Genomic DNA, 14,970 nt, shown 5'->3' with positions numbered 1-14,970 from the left:
CACAGACTCCGACCGGGGCATGTGCAGGGAGCTGTGTGTCATTTAAAGGGGAAGAAACATCCTCCAGAGTGACGTCATGATGTCTCAACCCGCCCACTCTCCCATCACAGGTCTGCGATGGGAGAGTGGGTGGGTTGTGTCCAGAGACACTGGGGGGGTGTACGGGCCAGAGCCATGGCCCACCTGTCAGACGGCGGGGCTGGGGACCCCTGATCTATTTGATACAAAACCTGAAAAAGTTATGAACAATTGCAAAAACAAACTAAAAAGCAAAAGCTTACATATCAACAATAAAAAAGAAGAAGGAAGTCTAAGTAAATTCAATATTTATTTATTTTTTTAGAAGTAAAGGTTTGGTATATCTACACAAAATAGAATTTTGTGACAATGTAAAACCATTTATGAATTAAGCTATTTGCAAGGTTTATTTATACAGAAGCTGCTTACAGCACACAAAACATGCAGTTAGGTTAACTGACTTCCCCCCAAAATAAATGTTAGACTGTACTTATGACATTCCATTATGGTAGGGACTACTGTTGGTGTTCGAATTCGGGTTGTCCTTATATTCAACCCGAACATGGCTGTTCGAATTCGGATATTTTTCTTCGACCCAAATTCTCCGACCCGAGAAACACAGAATTCGACTTCATGAATTCATTAAGTTCATGTGTAAAAATATGTGTAAAACAAAAGAGGCTTTAATCTTAAAGTAATTTATCAAACGTGTGTGATTTGTGTAAGTAGCTTTAATTTTTTTCAGGTTATCCCACCATGACAGGATTGGGAACCTGTCAGTGTGTCAGTCCTGGGCACTAAAGGGTAAATGAGGACAAGTCTCCCCATTCATTCACCTCTAATGCCCTTGGATTGGCTGAGGAAAGGAAAATCCTGATGAGGCTTGAGCTGTCATCAGGGTTTACCGTTCCTTAGCCAATCACTCTCATCTGAGTTCAGTTCCCACGGTCACCGGGCTGTACTTATCATTTATAAGTACAGCCTTGTGACCATGGGAACTGCGGTCACAGCTGATTTGAGGCACGCGGATGCTTCCAGTCAGCTGTGACTGCAGATGAACTCTCAATGGAGTTTCTCCATTGAGAGTTCAACTGCAGTTTAGTTCCCATGGTCACATAGACTTTATTGGTGTTCAAATTGGGCGTTCGATCACCCGAAAAATATCGGACTATTTAATCAAATAGCTGATGAATCGAACACTGAGCTATTCATCGAAAAATAGTCGGGACATTATATTGTGAGCCCCTTTGAGGGAACGTTAGTGACATGACTATGGACTATGGCAAAATCAAGCTGAATGACTACAAGATGATTGTTGCAAAATGTCAAGCCAGTACAAATCATAGCGTATGCAGTATATATGGCTATGGATACTGTATTATATTTGTCATGCAGATGAGGGTTATAAACATCCTGCTTTGTTAAAAGAGAAGCTTAAAGCAGGCACCACTGGTTGCCAGCTGGACACTGCAATAGGAATCAAAACTACCGAATAATAACAAAGATTACATTAGGTTCTACTCCGTTTCCACTATGAAAAAAACAACATAAGTAGTAAAAAAGCATAAAGTAATTCCACTTTATGAAGCCATGTAGATAAACAGCTTGACAACTTCATCTAAAGTTAATGATGAACCGAATTTTAAAAAATGTGTATTTTAAAATGAGTCTTTTGGCTCAGACATAAATCCTGTAAAAACATAGTATGCGTTTTACATAAATTGAATGCAATCCCTACCCTAACCCACAAATGGCATCCCTTGGGATTAAGGATAAAAGATTTTACCAAGAAAAAGCTGGCTCTCCACTTTACAATATTGCAGATGTCTGTAAAAGCTCTCTTTCGGGTTACATTATATACAAAATCTCAATATAGAATAAGAGATCATTTCTGGTTGTACTTGCAATCCTTTTCCGACTTTTCTTTTAATAGTTTTAACAGATTGCCATAATATACTAAGCACACATGTTGGTATTTAAAAAACTCCCATCAACACTAACAACACTGTTTATGGAATATTTAGCATGTATTCTAAAAAAAATGGAATAAAATGTAACAACCAGTTTCCAATAATCTAAAATTCATGTGGCTCCAGTAAAGTGAATTTTTTATTTGATATTATTGGTTAGTCTTTGATTTTTGCAATATTTTACTATATAAGCCCAAAATGTAACTACAATGTTTTGAAAGTTGTTAGATGGTTTCAAAATAACAACATATAATCTGTTTTCAGAAGAAGGGTAGGATCTATTTATACTACATTCAAAACAACTAAGTAGGTTGGTTTCTCCAACACACAAAAAATTTGCCTAAATTACCTATTTATTTCCTTTTATCTTGTCATCTGGGCGATAGGAATTTTAAAATGAAACATTTTTCCCTTAGTCATAGATGTAATATTAATAATTATTTATATTTTACATTTAAATCTCTACCTCCAAGTAAGCAGAATATATGTGGTTATATGTAACAGTCTATAAGCTAAATATTAAAAAAAAAAACACTGACATCTACTCAAAACTAGGCAGCAATTAAATCACGCACCCCATAGACCAGTGTTTGGAACAAAACCTGGCAATTTATATTTCCATCTTTTTTTTTAGGTTTTTGACTAGTACATTTTATATTACTTAAGACATTTTAACAATAACGTTCGATCTGGACATTGAAACAAACAATGATAACAATACAGGGTAAAACAAGACATCAGTACAGAATAAATTATACACATTTCCCCTATATAGGTGATCCAGGACCCCCATCCTATGTATGATCACCTCTGAACTCCATAGCCTTAGTTTAATCTGGGGTTTGTGTCAGCTGTCTTGAACAGCCTAGTAAAAAAAAGATCTGAACTTTGATACACAAGAGGGAATAAGGGCAGGGACTTTCAAGCTAATAAATTTCTAATAGAGATGATGCCTGTAATTGTTGGGACAATATTCATTTTAAATTAAATTCCACCCACCGGTCCCCAATTGGCTCAACTTGTTTAACTTGCTATTAAGGGTGCTGGTTAGCCTGTCCTTAAAGCATACCTAAACTCAGAAATTTCACTGTACATAAAAGGGTAGACAACCCTTTTATGTAAGGTAAAAATTATGTTTGCTTTTTTTAAGTGCAACACCCTTTAAAAAAAAAAAAGTGCAGCACCGCCCCTAATTCTCGATCACCTAGGCAATCGAGAATGAATTGGAGCGCAAAGCCTCCCGGGATACCTACGCCACACATCCCGGAAGGCTCTTGGCTGCTCCTTCTGCGCATGCCTGAGCATCTGGGACATGCGTAGTAGGAGCCTTTTCGGGAAAAGGAAAGAAATTGCCAAATTGGCAAGTTTTTTTCCAACCTACATCACCCGTTCTCGTGCCTGGTTCGGGTGACGTAGGAAGAAGAACCTGGAAAAGGAGGCGAAGATGGCGGCTCCTGGCTCGGAGACGGATGCCAGGACGACGCGGGAACCAATGAAAGACACCTCCAGACCAATCAAATGCGCTGCGGGAATAAGGGTAAATAGAATTTTTTTTAACATCAAAAATATTAAATGTGCATTTTTTTGACCAACAAAGCTTTTTATTGGTAATATTATATTTTCCTTGTCATATAACCAGCATTAGTCCTAATGAACTTTTAGTACAGCTATTGTACAGGAAACCCCCACAACCCACCTACCCCAACCAATCCTATTCAACAACCTTTACTGTGGTCACATCTGATCTAAAGTGAGCCATGCTCACATGGATAGCTGAAGATCACTATGAGGACTATTCGTTAAGTTACTGTTTAAAACAAAATAAACAAATAAAAGAAGCAAAAACAAGAAAAATGAAAATCAGAACAAAAATAGAAGGAAAAAGGTGGTCTCTCAGCATAGGTCAAACATAAGACAAGGGCACTTCTCTAAAGGATGCTAGCAGAAGATATGCTTTTCTTTTTTAGAGGGAAGACAAACTGTAAAAGTTTATACACATTTTTGTTTTGATGCATCTGGGATAAATCTAGGGTGTCATAGTTTTATCGCCCCAAAAATGAAAAATTCAAGATATCTTTCCAATACTTATAGGTATAGACATTAGGATAACTTATTGAAATTACTGTGAAAAAATTGTAAAATATGAAGTAGAACAAACCATCTTTGAGGTATTTCATATTACCCATCTCTATTAAAAGAAATCCAAAAAGTAAAGAAGAACCGTTTCTGAATTGCTTCTTGAACAGTGGTATTCTACGTTCATGCCAAACTGGTCTCAATGATAAATGCAGCACTGTTTCATGTTATCCTCACATAAGAGTAATCAAGTGCCTTTATTTACAAAAGGCCAATGTTCTAATCCCGAACTCATCTGGCAAACACCTCCTGAAAGAAGATTCATACTGTTCACTTACATCATAAATTCTTCTCACTGATTGATGAAAGGTTCCCTTAGTAGGACATCTTGACAAATTTGCCTTTACCTCATCCCTTAAACTCCTCAAGATTAAACACTTATAATGAAGTTTCTGTCTAACAATAAAGAAGTGGATGTTAATAAAACCGTAAGGTTTCAAAACAAGGTACCTGATATCCTCACTGTACAGAACATTGAGAACCCACTGTGTACTATTTTACTCCAAACATGTTTTTCAGTCAGAGAAATAAGGCTGTGCAAATACCTTGCTGGGACATATTTCTGTTACTGTACATTTCAAGAAACACTAAGAAGACCTCAAAAAGTAAAGGACAATAACTAACTTTAAAATCATGCTCACTGTCAAAATCACATGGTGTTTTTTTTTGGACAAATTTTATGTTTGCCTTTTGTTGATAAAAAAAATACACTGTATATACTCAAATATAAAACATTATTTACTTGCAAATGACTGACAAAAAGCAATCTTAATTTAGACCTGGCTCCGCTACAAAAACAAAAAAATGCCAGGTGTTCCAGTGAAGAAATGTTTTTTCAAAGCTGACACCAGCAGCACGAGTTTGGCCGAATGATTTCCTGATAAATCCTTACAGGATTAGATCTTTACAATGACTAGGGCTAGGATCTAGTCATTGTTTATCAGAGAGCAGATGCCACTGGATGGGACTGTCATGGGATGCTATATGAACATTGTTGGAGCTGCAAAGGTATAAAAAAAATAAGAAGCACAATTTATTCTAATTTGTGTGTCTTATTTTACCCCTATGTGTTTTAACTTTTTTTATTTTGGGTACATTTTTTCATACACACATACCCTATGTGTTTTAATTATACCCCTGTACTTATTTCTCAGGTTGAAGGTGTGGATATCTGGGAGACCCTTATTAAAGGAGGCTTACTGATTCCAAAAAGTTCCCCAACTTTCCACTATTTTAGCACACCATATTAACGGTTAGAAATTCCAAATCTCTCCTAAAAGGAAGCTTTGAAAAGAACTGGAAATTAGAACTATAAAGTTTGTTGCCTAAATGGACTCATTGAGGCCATTGTACTCTTGTACTCTGCCACAGATATTTTTAAAATGTTCAGTATTTATGATGAACAAATCTGTTTTTTTGTAAACTTGTATGTAAACTTGTTCTTTTGCCAACAACCCAAAAAAAACCTTTTCCATTAGGACCCCAATCTGGGCATGGGTCTTGACGTCTTTGCTAATGCCAATATTTCGAGGCTTGGTTTTTGTAAAATCAAAATATTGTAATATCAAAATATCCAAATAAATCAAAAAACTGTTGTCAAACCCTGTATCCTTTCTGCTGTGTACCTTTATAGTATATTGTTTCTAGTGAAGGGTTAAAAAGCAACAGCTTCTACCTTTACAGATTCAGCAGCAATACTGGCACTGTGGGTGGGCTGGTGCCTAACGCAGGGCATACTGGTAGTTGATTATGTTCCCTCTCTTATCTGGATCAGTACAGTGTTCTGCATCTGAAATACATGTGCAATATGCACTTGCTCTTGAATCCACACTGAAAAAATGGAACGTGAACATACATGCAGAGTAGGAGGGCTCTGAGATCAATGTATACTGAGACAGAGGATAGCAATGTAAACATTCCCTGCCACCTGCTGATGATAGCAAGGTCAGTGCTATAATAAAGGAAGTGGGGGAAGGTTTGGATTCACAGAAACAGGTTCCTTTCATACATTGTTGCCTGAGCTGAATTATATTTACAATGCATGTTACTAGTCAACAAATAACTATTTTTTTTTAATCCCAAATCCTACAATTTTTCCTCTAAGAAGAATTCTCACTACTAATACAGTCATTATTTTCTTGGATTATAAACTTGATAGGGCAGAGTTTTTTATTTCATAGTTTGTCAACCTTGGCCTGTTTGTTGTGCAGTGGTGCATAATATGTTGGTTGTGTTTATATAAAAAGAAATATTAATAATAATAGTTGCACTTCTTTTATTTAAAGGAAACAAGGGAGTATGATCAAATTCTTTTATCAATACAAGTAGGGTATTCAAAAATAATAGTGATACGACTGCCTAAAAATTCTTCTCTAGGTATGTTTTTTTCCATTTCCCATTTATAGGCAAATAATGTACCACTTAGTAAATGGTATTCAATTTCAACCTTTGCTAAGCGCATATTTTGAGATGTCAAGCCCACATTTAACTCCACGTTGCCCCCTTAAAATGGCATGTGGGCTTTAGATATGAAAACACTGTGTTTTACTTTAGAACATCTCCACAAAAAAATGTTCTTAAAAGGAAATCTGTATTGTGTCTGGAAATGTCTCCATGAATAGTAGCCACAACCACTTACACATTCTAAAGAGTCTGAACTGCCTTGATAAGCTGATCTATTACCTTTAGAAATAAATGGTCATCTTTAAGATTCACAATACCTTCTTTTTGTCTAGCATGAAACATTCTTCTTGGGTTTTGATAATACCACTAAAAATCCATTATTTTAAAATTTTCACAAACAAAACTGCATAATTTGATAAGTAAACCCTATAAATATATGGGCTTAAAATCATTATAGAATGGCGTGGTCCCAGGAAGTTGACACACATTTCTATTTTTGAATTAAAAGTGAACCTATCACCAAATTAGATAACCGTTTTTTATAAAGTAAAAATTATTATTGATAAAAATTAGTTTCTTTAAAAAAAGGGAAGGTAAGAACCTCCTGGGATACCTACGTCACATATCCTCCAGGGATACCTACGGCACAGGAGGCTTTAGGTTAATCAGGACAAAAATGGACAAAAAATGCATGCACGTGGAGATCGACATTTTTTTTTTCTCATTTACAGCAGGCTGTCACCCAATCTCGCACCTGTTCAGTGCAAGGTCAGGTGACATAGCCAGGAGAAGTTGGAAGAAGATGGCAGTGCCCAGTGCTTCCTCCTATATCGGTGGACGGAACTGAGGTCAGCCCTGAAGCAATCGAGGGCTCTGCAAAAGTAAAGGTAGGTGTGATTTTTTATTTTATTTATGTTCCACTTTAAAGAAAAGGTCTAATGTGATGGAGTTGGAAGGCAGATAGTGATCAAAGTAAGAGTCCATTGGGTGAGGACTGAAAATGATGGAAATACCTGGGCCATGTGGGAAGAGAATATCTGTTGCAGGTAAATGGCTGTGGATGGTTTATCTAGCCATGGGCATAATTTTTTTTCACACTATCTTTGTTGGCATAAGCGTCATGTTATAACGGTAGATTTTTGATGGTCAGTTTTCTGCTGAACAGAATTGATGAGAGTGATGGTTTCTTCCAATACATTGTTTATCTCACAGATTTTAATATGCCACAAGAAACTTATTCCTGAGTGCTGCTAGTTTGTTCATCTACATTTTTCTACTTGAGAATACATACAGAACATAGGATATTAATTGTAAATGTAAAATATATTATAATGTACACATAATACTGATTTGTCTCCATCTCTATATGTATTTCCTTCTTTCTATGTGCAGACTGGATTTAATCCAAAGAATAATACAACAATGTAAACAAGTATAGATGCTATAGTTGTTTAGTTTTGGTTTTTATGGCGTAATTATAATTGTGCTCATTCACACCTTGAAATAAATAAATTGATTACTTCATGAACTCATTAGGGATATATACTAAATTGAATAAATGCTGCCACTTACTCCACAGGCAGGAAAATGGAAATACCTAAAGAATGGGATTTCATAAAGCAAAGGAAATTTATGCAGCTTATTAAGTTTTAGCGCAGAACATAATAGCACATTTTATTAAAAAAAAAAAAAAAAAAAAAAAAAAGATGTTTAGTGTTAAGGTACACTTTACCTAAGTGAAAGTTCACTTAGTAAATAAGGTGAACTTGTGTTCACTTGAAGTATTGAATCATGTAGAAACAAAATAAAAAAATACTTTTCACATTATGAAATTTTCAAAGTAAATGTAGTGTCACTTATTCACTAAGATCAGTAAACATTTCAGAAAAGTGAACGCAATCTATTCCTTAAAATATTTTAATCTCTAGTTGTATCTTTAGGAATACACGAAAGGCAAGGTAAAAATATACTTTAAATGCAAAATGTAAACCTTAAAACATACCTATTATTTAGAGGTTTTTGGCTTAGAGATTTTGTCTTTTCTGCCAAAACACCCTTTGCTCTTTCTGTGAGCAATTTTTATTGATGTGCGCTGCCTACATCTCATGAACATGGTACTAGACAAGCTTGCCCAGAACTTACATCAACAGTGGCCAACCAATGGCCAAAGAGAAAAAATACTGAATGCGGAAATTGAGTTGGAGAAGGTGTCAGCAGAGCAAAGTGTTGGCATACCTGAAGAGGGCAAACTCATATAAAAGTCTGCCATATGGGGCTAATTTAATATGCAAAACTGTATTGTAGTAAAGGCTGATGCAATTTTTCATACTGATTTATATTTAAATATACATTACATAGACTAACATGTTTAATAGGATATAATGTATAGCTTAATTGTAACCTTCAATTACGCCTCCTCTGCATGGCCTCCTCTGCATGTTGCTCCCTGTTTCTAATAAAACATAGACTGCCCCTGCTGTGCACCCAGTAAACACTTTGCCTTTTTCAATCAGGGTTCCCCCTGAGCAGTAAGCAGTGACAAATTGATTTCCTAAGTACACCAAGGCTTAGTCTACATGGACTGTTTCCCCAGTGTTTAACCTGAGTGTTTAAACGCCCATGTTTGCAATTCCCATTTGTTCTAATAGGCCAGTCCACATTGGTGTTGTCTTGATAGCTGTAAAGGAAACGCTGTAAAGGAAACACCTCCCAAACGCCCCAAAATGCCTTCCAAACACCCAACAGTTGGGGCTGTTTTTGGGAGACGTGTTCCCCTATAGTAACTCTTCTTTGTCACATACCTTGGTTTAAAACATCTTTATAAATGCATACAAAAACACATATAAAAGCAATATGGGCAGTTTTAGGCTTTAAATTTAAAGTCAGCGTAGACTTAGACTAAGTTTACTATTAACCATGTAAGAAGTCTGTTCTACACTGACGGGGGCCACTACAATTTTTATTGTCTGTTTTCTGTTTGTTATTATCTAAATTTATTTGTAAGATTATTACTGAAAATTATTTTTGGCATTTTCGAGCCATGGGTGTCAAACACTCCATGCATGCCTAATGTGCTATAGGTATAAAAGTTCAAAATTATTTCAAAAGTTCATTGAAGGCAAAAGGTTGACACTGCACTAGAGGGAATGTTTTCAGAAGTAAAATTGTAGGATTTGTTTGATGGTAGAATTACCCTTTCCTTTTCTTTAAAGTATAGAGTAGGAAGTGTATTTTTAGCCAAAAGAATTTTTCTATAGTTTTGGATAGAGACGAAATAATTGGACAACTGTCAGTTTTATCTTGCTGGTTCTTGTCATGTCGGGCTCATTTTCCCTCACATCTTTTCATGATGGCAATATTGTCCCCAGGACATAAAAATGTCTGCAACATGTTGTATTAGGAGGGTGAGAAATCTTTGTTCTATGTAAATAGCTGTCCATCCCCACCCAAGACTTCCATGACTTCCTGCCACAGTAACAAACCAGAACAGGATGTAAAGAGAAATCTCCTCAACTGGATACTGTCAACAACACCTTACACTGGTAAACAGTTTTACCCAAAATAACCTACTTTGGATAAAGACATGCTTTGTGATGTAAACTGAACAATGCTTAACAAGTTTGGGAAAAACTAAAAACAGGCTTTTAAAGTGGAATTAGGCTATGTTCAATCTGTCATTGAGGATTTGGTAGGGTTACTGCTTCCTTACAACCTTTAACAGCTTCCTTGGGTGAGACTCCACATGTAGTGCCGCAGTGAGTGGTTCAGTACTATAAAACCAGCAATTGAAGACTGATAGATGAGAATGAGAGGGAGGCTTTTTTGGCACTCAGTTAATGAAGATTAAACAATGACTTTTATTCAGATATAACTATCAACTTAGTAGATAATAAAAAAAAAAAAAGATACTACACAATGTTAACAAAAAGCAGTGGCTCACTACATTCATAGAATGAGCACATGCTCCTGAATTAACAGGCTCAAACAAAATGAGTCTCGTTTCTGACACGTTTCTGTTGCCTACTTTGGCTTCCTCAGGGAAGCACCTGTAGCTGAGTGGGAGCTACATGGAAACCCTTGCTCATGATGTGCAAGTGTGATCATAGCTTTACAGTTCAAATTTCCCCTCTGTTCCAATAGATTTGTCAAACTATTATAATATCCAAGAACATAATCCTGTTCCTGTACAAAAAGTACCTCTCCCCTGAAGCTAGAACTGACCAGAAATGCGGTCCACTCAGCTCTGTAAAAAATATCAGATAGACTTCTCTTAGCTAAGTAAATAAAAGAGGAACTGTGTGACAATACTCTGATCATAAGCAACAGAATGTTTTTTTTCCTTTCACAAGTACAATTTTTGTCAAAACAAGATTTAATCTATCTATGCATAATGGCTGCTAACAATACTACTATACTGTAAAATTTGGGGCAGGTGGGGGAACTATATATGGGAATTAGGAAGTTTCAGTCCTGTAGCTGAAGCACTGCTTTAATTAAGAATCAAATCACATATATCAACCTCTGCATATAGGTAATTGATGGTATTCTAACATCTGCAGAACAGGTCCGTTTTACTGTTAGATAACTACTGTACCGGGGATTCAAAAACCTAAAATCATGTTAAAATGTATCCAAACACTTAGCTGAAAAGCTATGATTTATTTGTTACTATGTTATTAAATATGTACACCCTGAGGTTCCTCCAACAGTTGCTAGGGGATCCTTGATCTTTTGCTGATTGACCTTCCATGCCATGGTGGTTTTCTGGTTTTGAGGCCCATGCCAATTGGCAATGCCAATGTAGCTATATAGCAAGACGCCACAGCTTTCTTTAACTATCTGTAAGGGGGGCAATCTTTTCACTCACCACCAGTGTACAATGTTTTTTTTTTCCATTGACCTCCTATGGTTTTAGTAGTAGTTCCCCAAGACATTGAAACTATTTAAAGCAGTGTTCCTCAACTAGGGTTCTGCAAAAACCTAGGGTTTTCTCCAGAGGTTGCTAGGGGTCATTTGAGCCATGAGCAATTTGTGCCTCTCAGGTCAGTTTAACTGACTCCCAGGTCTTTATTGATTATCTGTAGGGGTGATATTTGTCCCACTGGCCAGCAATATAGGAGGAATTCTTCCCACTGATGACCATGCTAATATATTGTGAGCTGTGGATATAGTAATTTTATGGAAACAGCTATAGTCAACATCATAGTATAATACATTCCCTAGGGATCTGACAGTTTTTTCAAGGGTTCCCTATGTTAAAAGGGTAGAAAAAGGCTGATTGAAAGGGTTCCCCTGGTGTAAAGTTTGAGAAAGGCCTCTTTATATGAAGAGTGAGGCACTTATTAGAAGAACTGTATCTCAACAACTTTACAGCTAGCAACTTAGTTTCTCCTAAAGTATCCAAAAGTAGAAATTGTACAACAGTGAGGACAGACTCTGACAGTCACACACTTAATGAATGTTTTTCAGATGTCATATAGAGCACGGTAGTACATAAAATCGCTATATAATGTCATAAACCAGTAATTTTTATAAACTGCTGCACGAAATATAGTACTTTGGTCACAACCAAAGTAACCAGGATATTGGTTAAGTGAAGTACAAAGCACAAAACAAAAAAAGATTTTTAGCAGCTTTACTTTAAAAAGGTAGGGAAAATAAGGGAAGAAAAGCATCTAACTAGTACTAATGTACTAACCTAATAATGTAATTTTACTTTAAAAAGGTAGAATTGTATATCACCTTCCTGGTGTCTGTCCAGTGCCAAGATCCCCATATAATATTTAAAACTTCCTAAACATTAGGAGAATTGGACAACCCCAAACAACAGATATTCCCACAGGAAGGGTGTCATGCTGAAATGCGGCAACCAAGCAGGAGATTAATAAAAGCGTCAGGCTAAGTTCATCTGAAGCCTGATATTAAAGAGTTTATTATTTGCCCAGCGAGACAGCCCACAATTTAGAGCCAAGGAAATGTAAGAGTCCCAGTCATGTATTAGCAACACACAACGTCCCTGTTTTCCAAGCAGGCACTGCAGAATAGCAATTGTACATTCACAGCACATACCACATCCTCTGCATTTTTCCCTGATAATATATGTAGTCCTGAACTCCAAGGCTGCTTGTGAGACTGCAGCACATTTTCGCGCAACACCTTTTCTATCATTTTGCAAACTTTTAGACAGTCAAGCCGGACAATATATAGAGATTTATATATACTGGTTGTCAAAAGAATAATCCCTATTTATAAAAAAAATACACATACAGAGTAAATGTGTTTCATTTGATAAGTATCAGAACAAATATAAGTATTTAGGTAAAATTCAGTGGGGTATTATTGTAAATATTTACTTTATTATTTATTAAATTATTACCACTACATTATGCTGTAAAGAGTCAGCAGGCCTCTTCATACATGGCAGTGTAGATGTTGTTTACCTAGGTATACTCCTGGAAATGTTATGCTGCTATGATCACAAGAGATTGCTTCTTTTTAAATGCATATCTTGAATGGCAGAGAGAACAGATCAGGAATCAATGTCATCATTCATATAATTTTTGCAGTACGGGAAAGGCAAATTTTTTAGGTCAGCTGCTGTTTTAACATACAAACAGGTTATTGAGAAAAAATGATCAAGTGATCTGGATGATTAATTTTATCTATCTATATCTATCTATCTATCTATCTATCTATCTATCTATCTATCTATCTATCTATCTATCCATCTATCTATCTATCTAATCTTTCTATCTATCTATCTATTTATCTATCTATCTATCTCTCTCTCCATCTCTCCGCATGTCTAGTACCTGTTGTACCCATTCATGCTATGCAGTGTCTTGTACACTCACACTGCACCAATCTCTCTGCATGGCTTGAAGAGTAATGCTGTGTGTCTGCTAAGGCCACAAAGGCTTTATTATTATATTTACAAATTCATTTTACCAGCAGTAGCATTGTAAGAAAAAATAGCAATAAAAGACAATATTTTGCTTCGTTTCAGACTGGGTAGATGAAACTTTAGAAGTAGATCCAAGCAAAGCATCCCAAAAATGTATAATGAGGTGAAATGTGGGTATGTGTAGGAAAAAAAAAACTCTGTGTTTTAAGTTCAACAAGTTAAATTGGCTGAATGAAAAATGCAGATGTGAATGAAGTGTGTTTGTGTTTTCGTGGATCAGAATATTGAAGGCTTGGCTTTCCACAATTCCGCCACCATGACTTGTATCCTTATAGAAGAAGACTTGGAGCCATGGGATACACAAATAATTCATCCACACCTTGCCAATCTGCTAATAAGTTGTGCAGTGAATGTTTGCTGCCATAGTCAGACGTGACCACTTCAAGGAATATAAAAATAGAGTCGTTATCGGTATAAAATACGTCGGCCGTCACCACTGACCAATAAAGCCATTGTCATGATCTACTGCAAGGTACGAGATGAACCACTTTTATATTAGACTATGGCTGGCAGACACACCACAAGTGACCTGTAGTAATATTAAGAAATTCACAACAGCTCTTGTGTCCTCTACTATATTTTCTTGTATTTTATTTACCATCTGAGGAGTTTGAATAACCTTTGAGAAACATCACCATTAAACAAATGAAAGCTGTCAGTGAGGCCAGTACACAACAGATGAAGACTGCAAATACAAGATACAGGTTACCATGGCAACATAATTGTATCACCAAAACAAAAACAGTCACAGCAAAAGGGTAAAAAGGCAAATAAAAATGACATTTGGTTTCCTAGCTTACATAGCAGCCCTGACCCTGTACACTAGTAAAATAATAATAAAAAAGAAGAAATCAAACTGCTACCTACCTCAACCATTAAACAAGACATTTAACCATAGCTGCAGCTCAGTGACCTCCGAATGCCTTGAAAGCTGTGATCGATGCTGCTTGTACATGTAGCCTGGTGCTGCAGAGTCCAGCCACAGCATGCAGGATTGCTGGCTGATGGAGGGAGGAGGGCAATAGGGGAGTGCAGGTCCAAGTCATTCACCTTTTTGTGTGTTTTGGATTGTAGTATAGTTTAGGATGTGCTGCAGTGTGACTGAGAGCAAACAGCTATTCGTGAAGGCAGTGCAGCTGGGAGGTGCTGGAGTCACTTGGCAGTGGCAGGCAGCAGCAAACCAATAGGCTTCAGTACAGGAGAGAGCAGCTCTTTTCTCTGCATGTTTCCTCATTTCTAAAGTGACGTCAAACGCTCAGACTTTTCCCCTTCTGCCTTGCTGCATGCACAATTCATTTCAAAGAGCAGCTATGACAGGAATGTGCCATTGCACCCTCACTAAACATATACATTGATTGCAAGCATAGCTCACAGCTGTCCCTTACATAAAGCAACACTTGGTCTCTGGCCTCTAAATCCTTCTGTCCCCCTGTAAATACATATATTGAGTTATGAAAATGTAACTGGCTATCATAAACA

General features: G+C 36.6%; 1 protein-coding gene across 1 annotated transcript in view; it reads right to left on the bottom strand.

Moving 5' to 3' along the window:
* PDE7B (phosphodiesterase 7B) overlaps positions 1–14,647 on the bottom strand; it is a 177,844-nt gene extending 163,197 nt beyond the window's left edge. The window contains exon 1 of the mRNA XM_072408933.1: positions 14,359–14,647. Coding sequence (XP_072265034.1) covers positions 14,359–14,379 — 21 coding nt within the window. The 5' untranslated portion in view covers positions 14,380–14,647. The remainder of the gene's footprint in view (positions 1–14,358) is intronic.
* Between the last annotated feature and the right edge of the window lie 323 nt (positions 14,648–14,970).

Source organism: Pyxicephalus adspersus, chromosome 4 (genome assembly GCF_032062135.1).
Source record: "Pyxicephalus adspersus chromosome 4, UCB_Pads_2.0, whole genome shotgun sequence".
In the NCBI taxonomy this organism is placed as follows: domain Eukaryota; kingdom Metazoa; phylum Chordata; class Amphibia; order Anura; family Pyxicephalidae; genus Pyxicephalus; species Pyxicephalus adspersus.
This window is presented reverse-complemented; position numbering and strand designations above follow the sequence as displayed.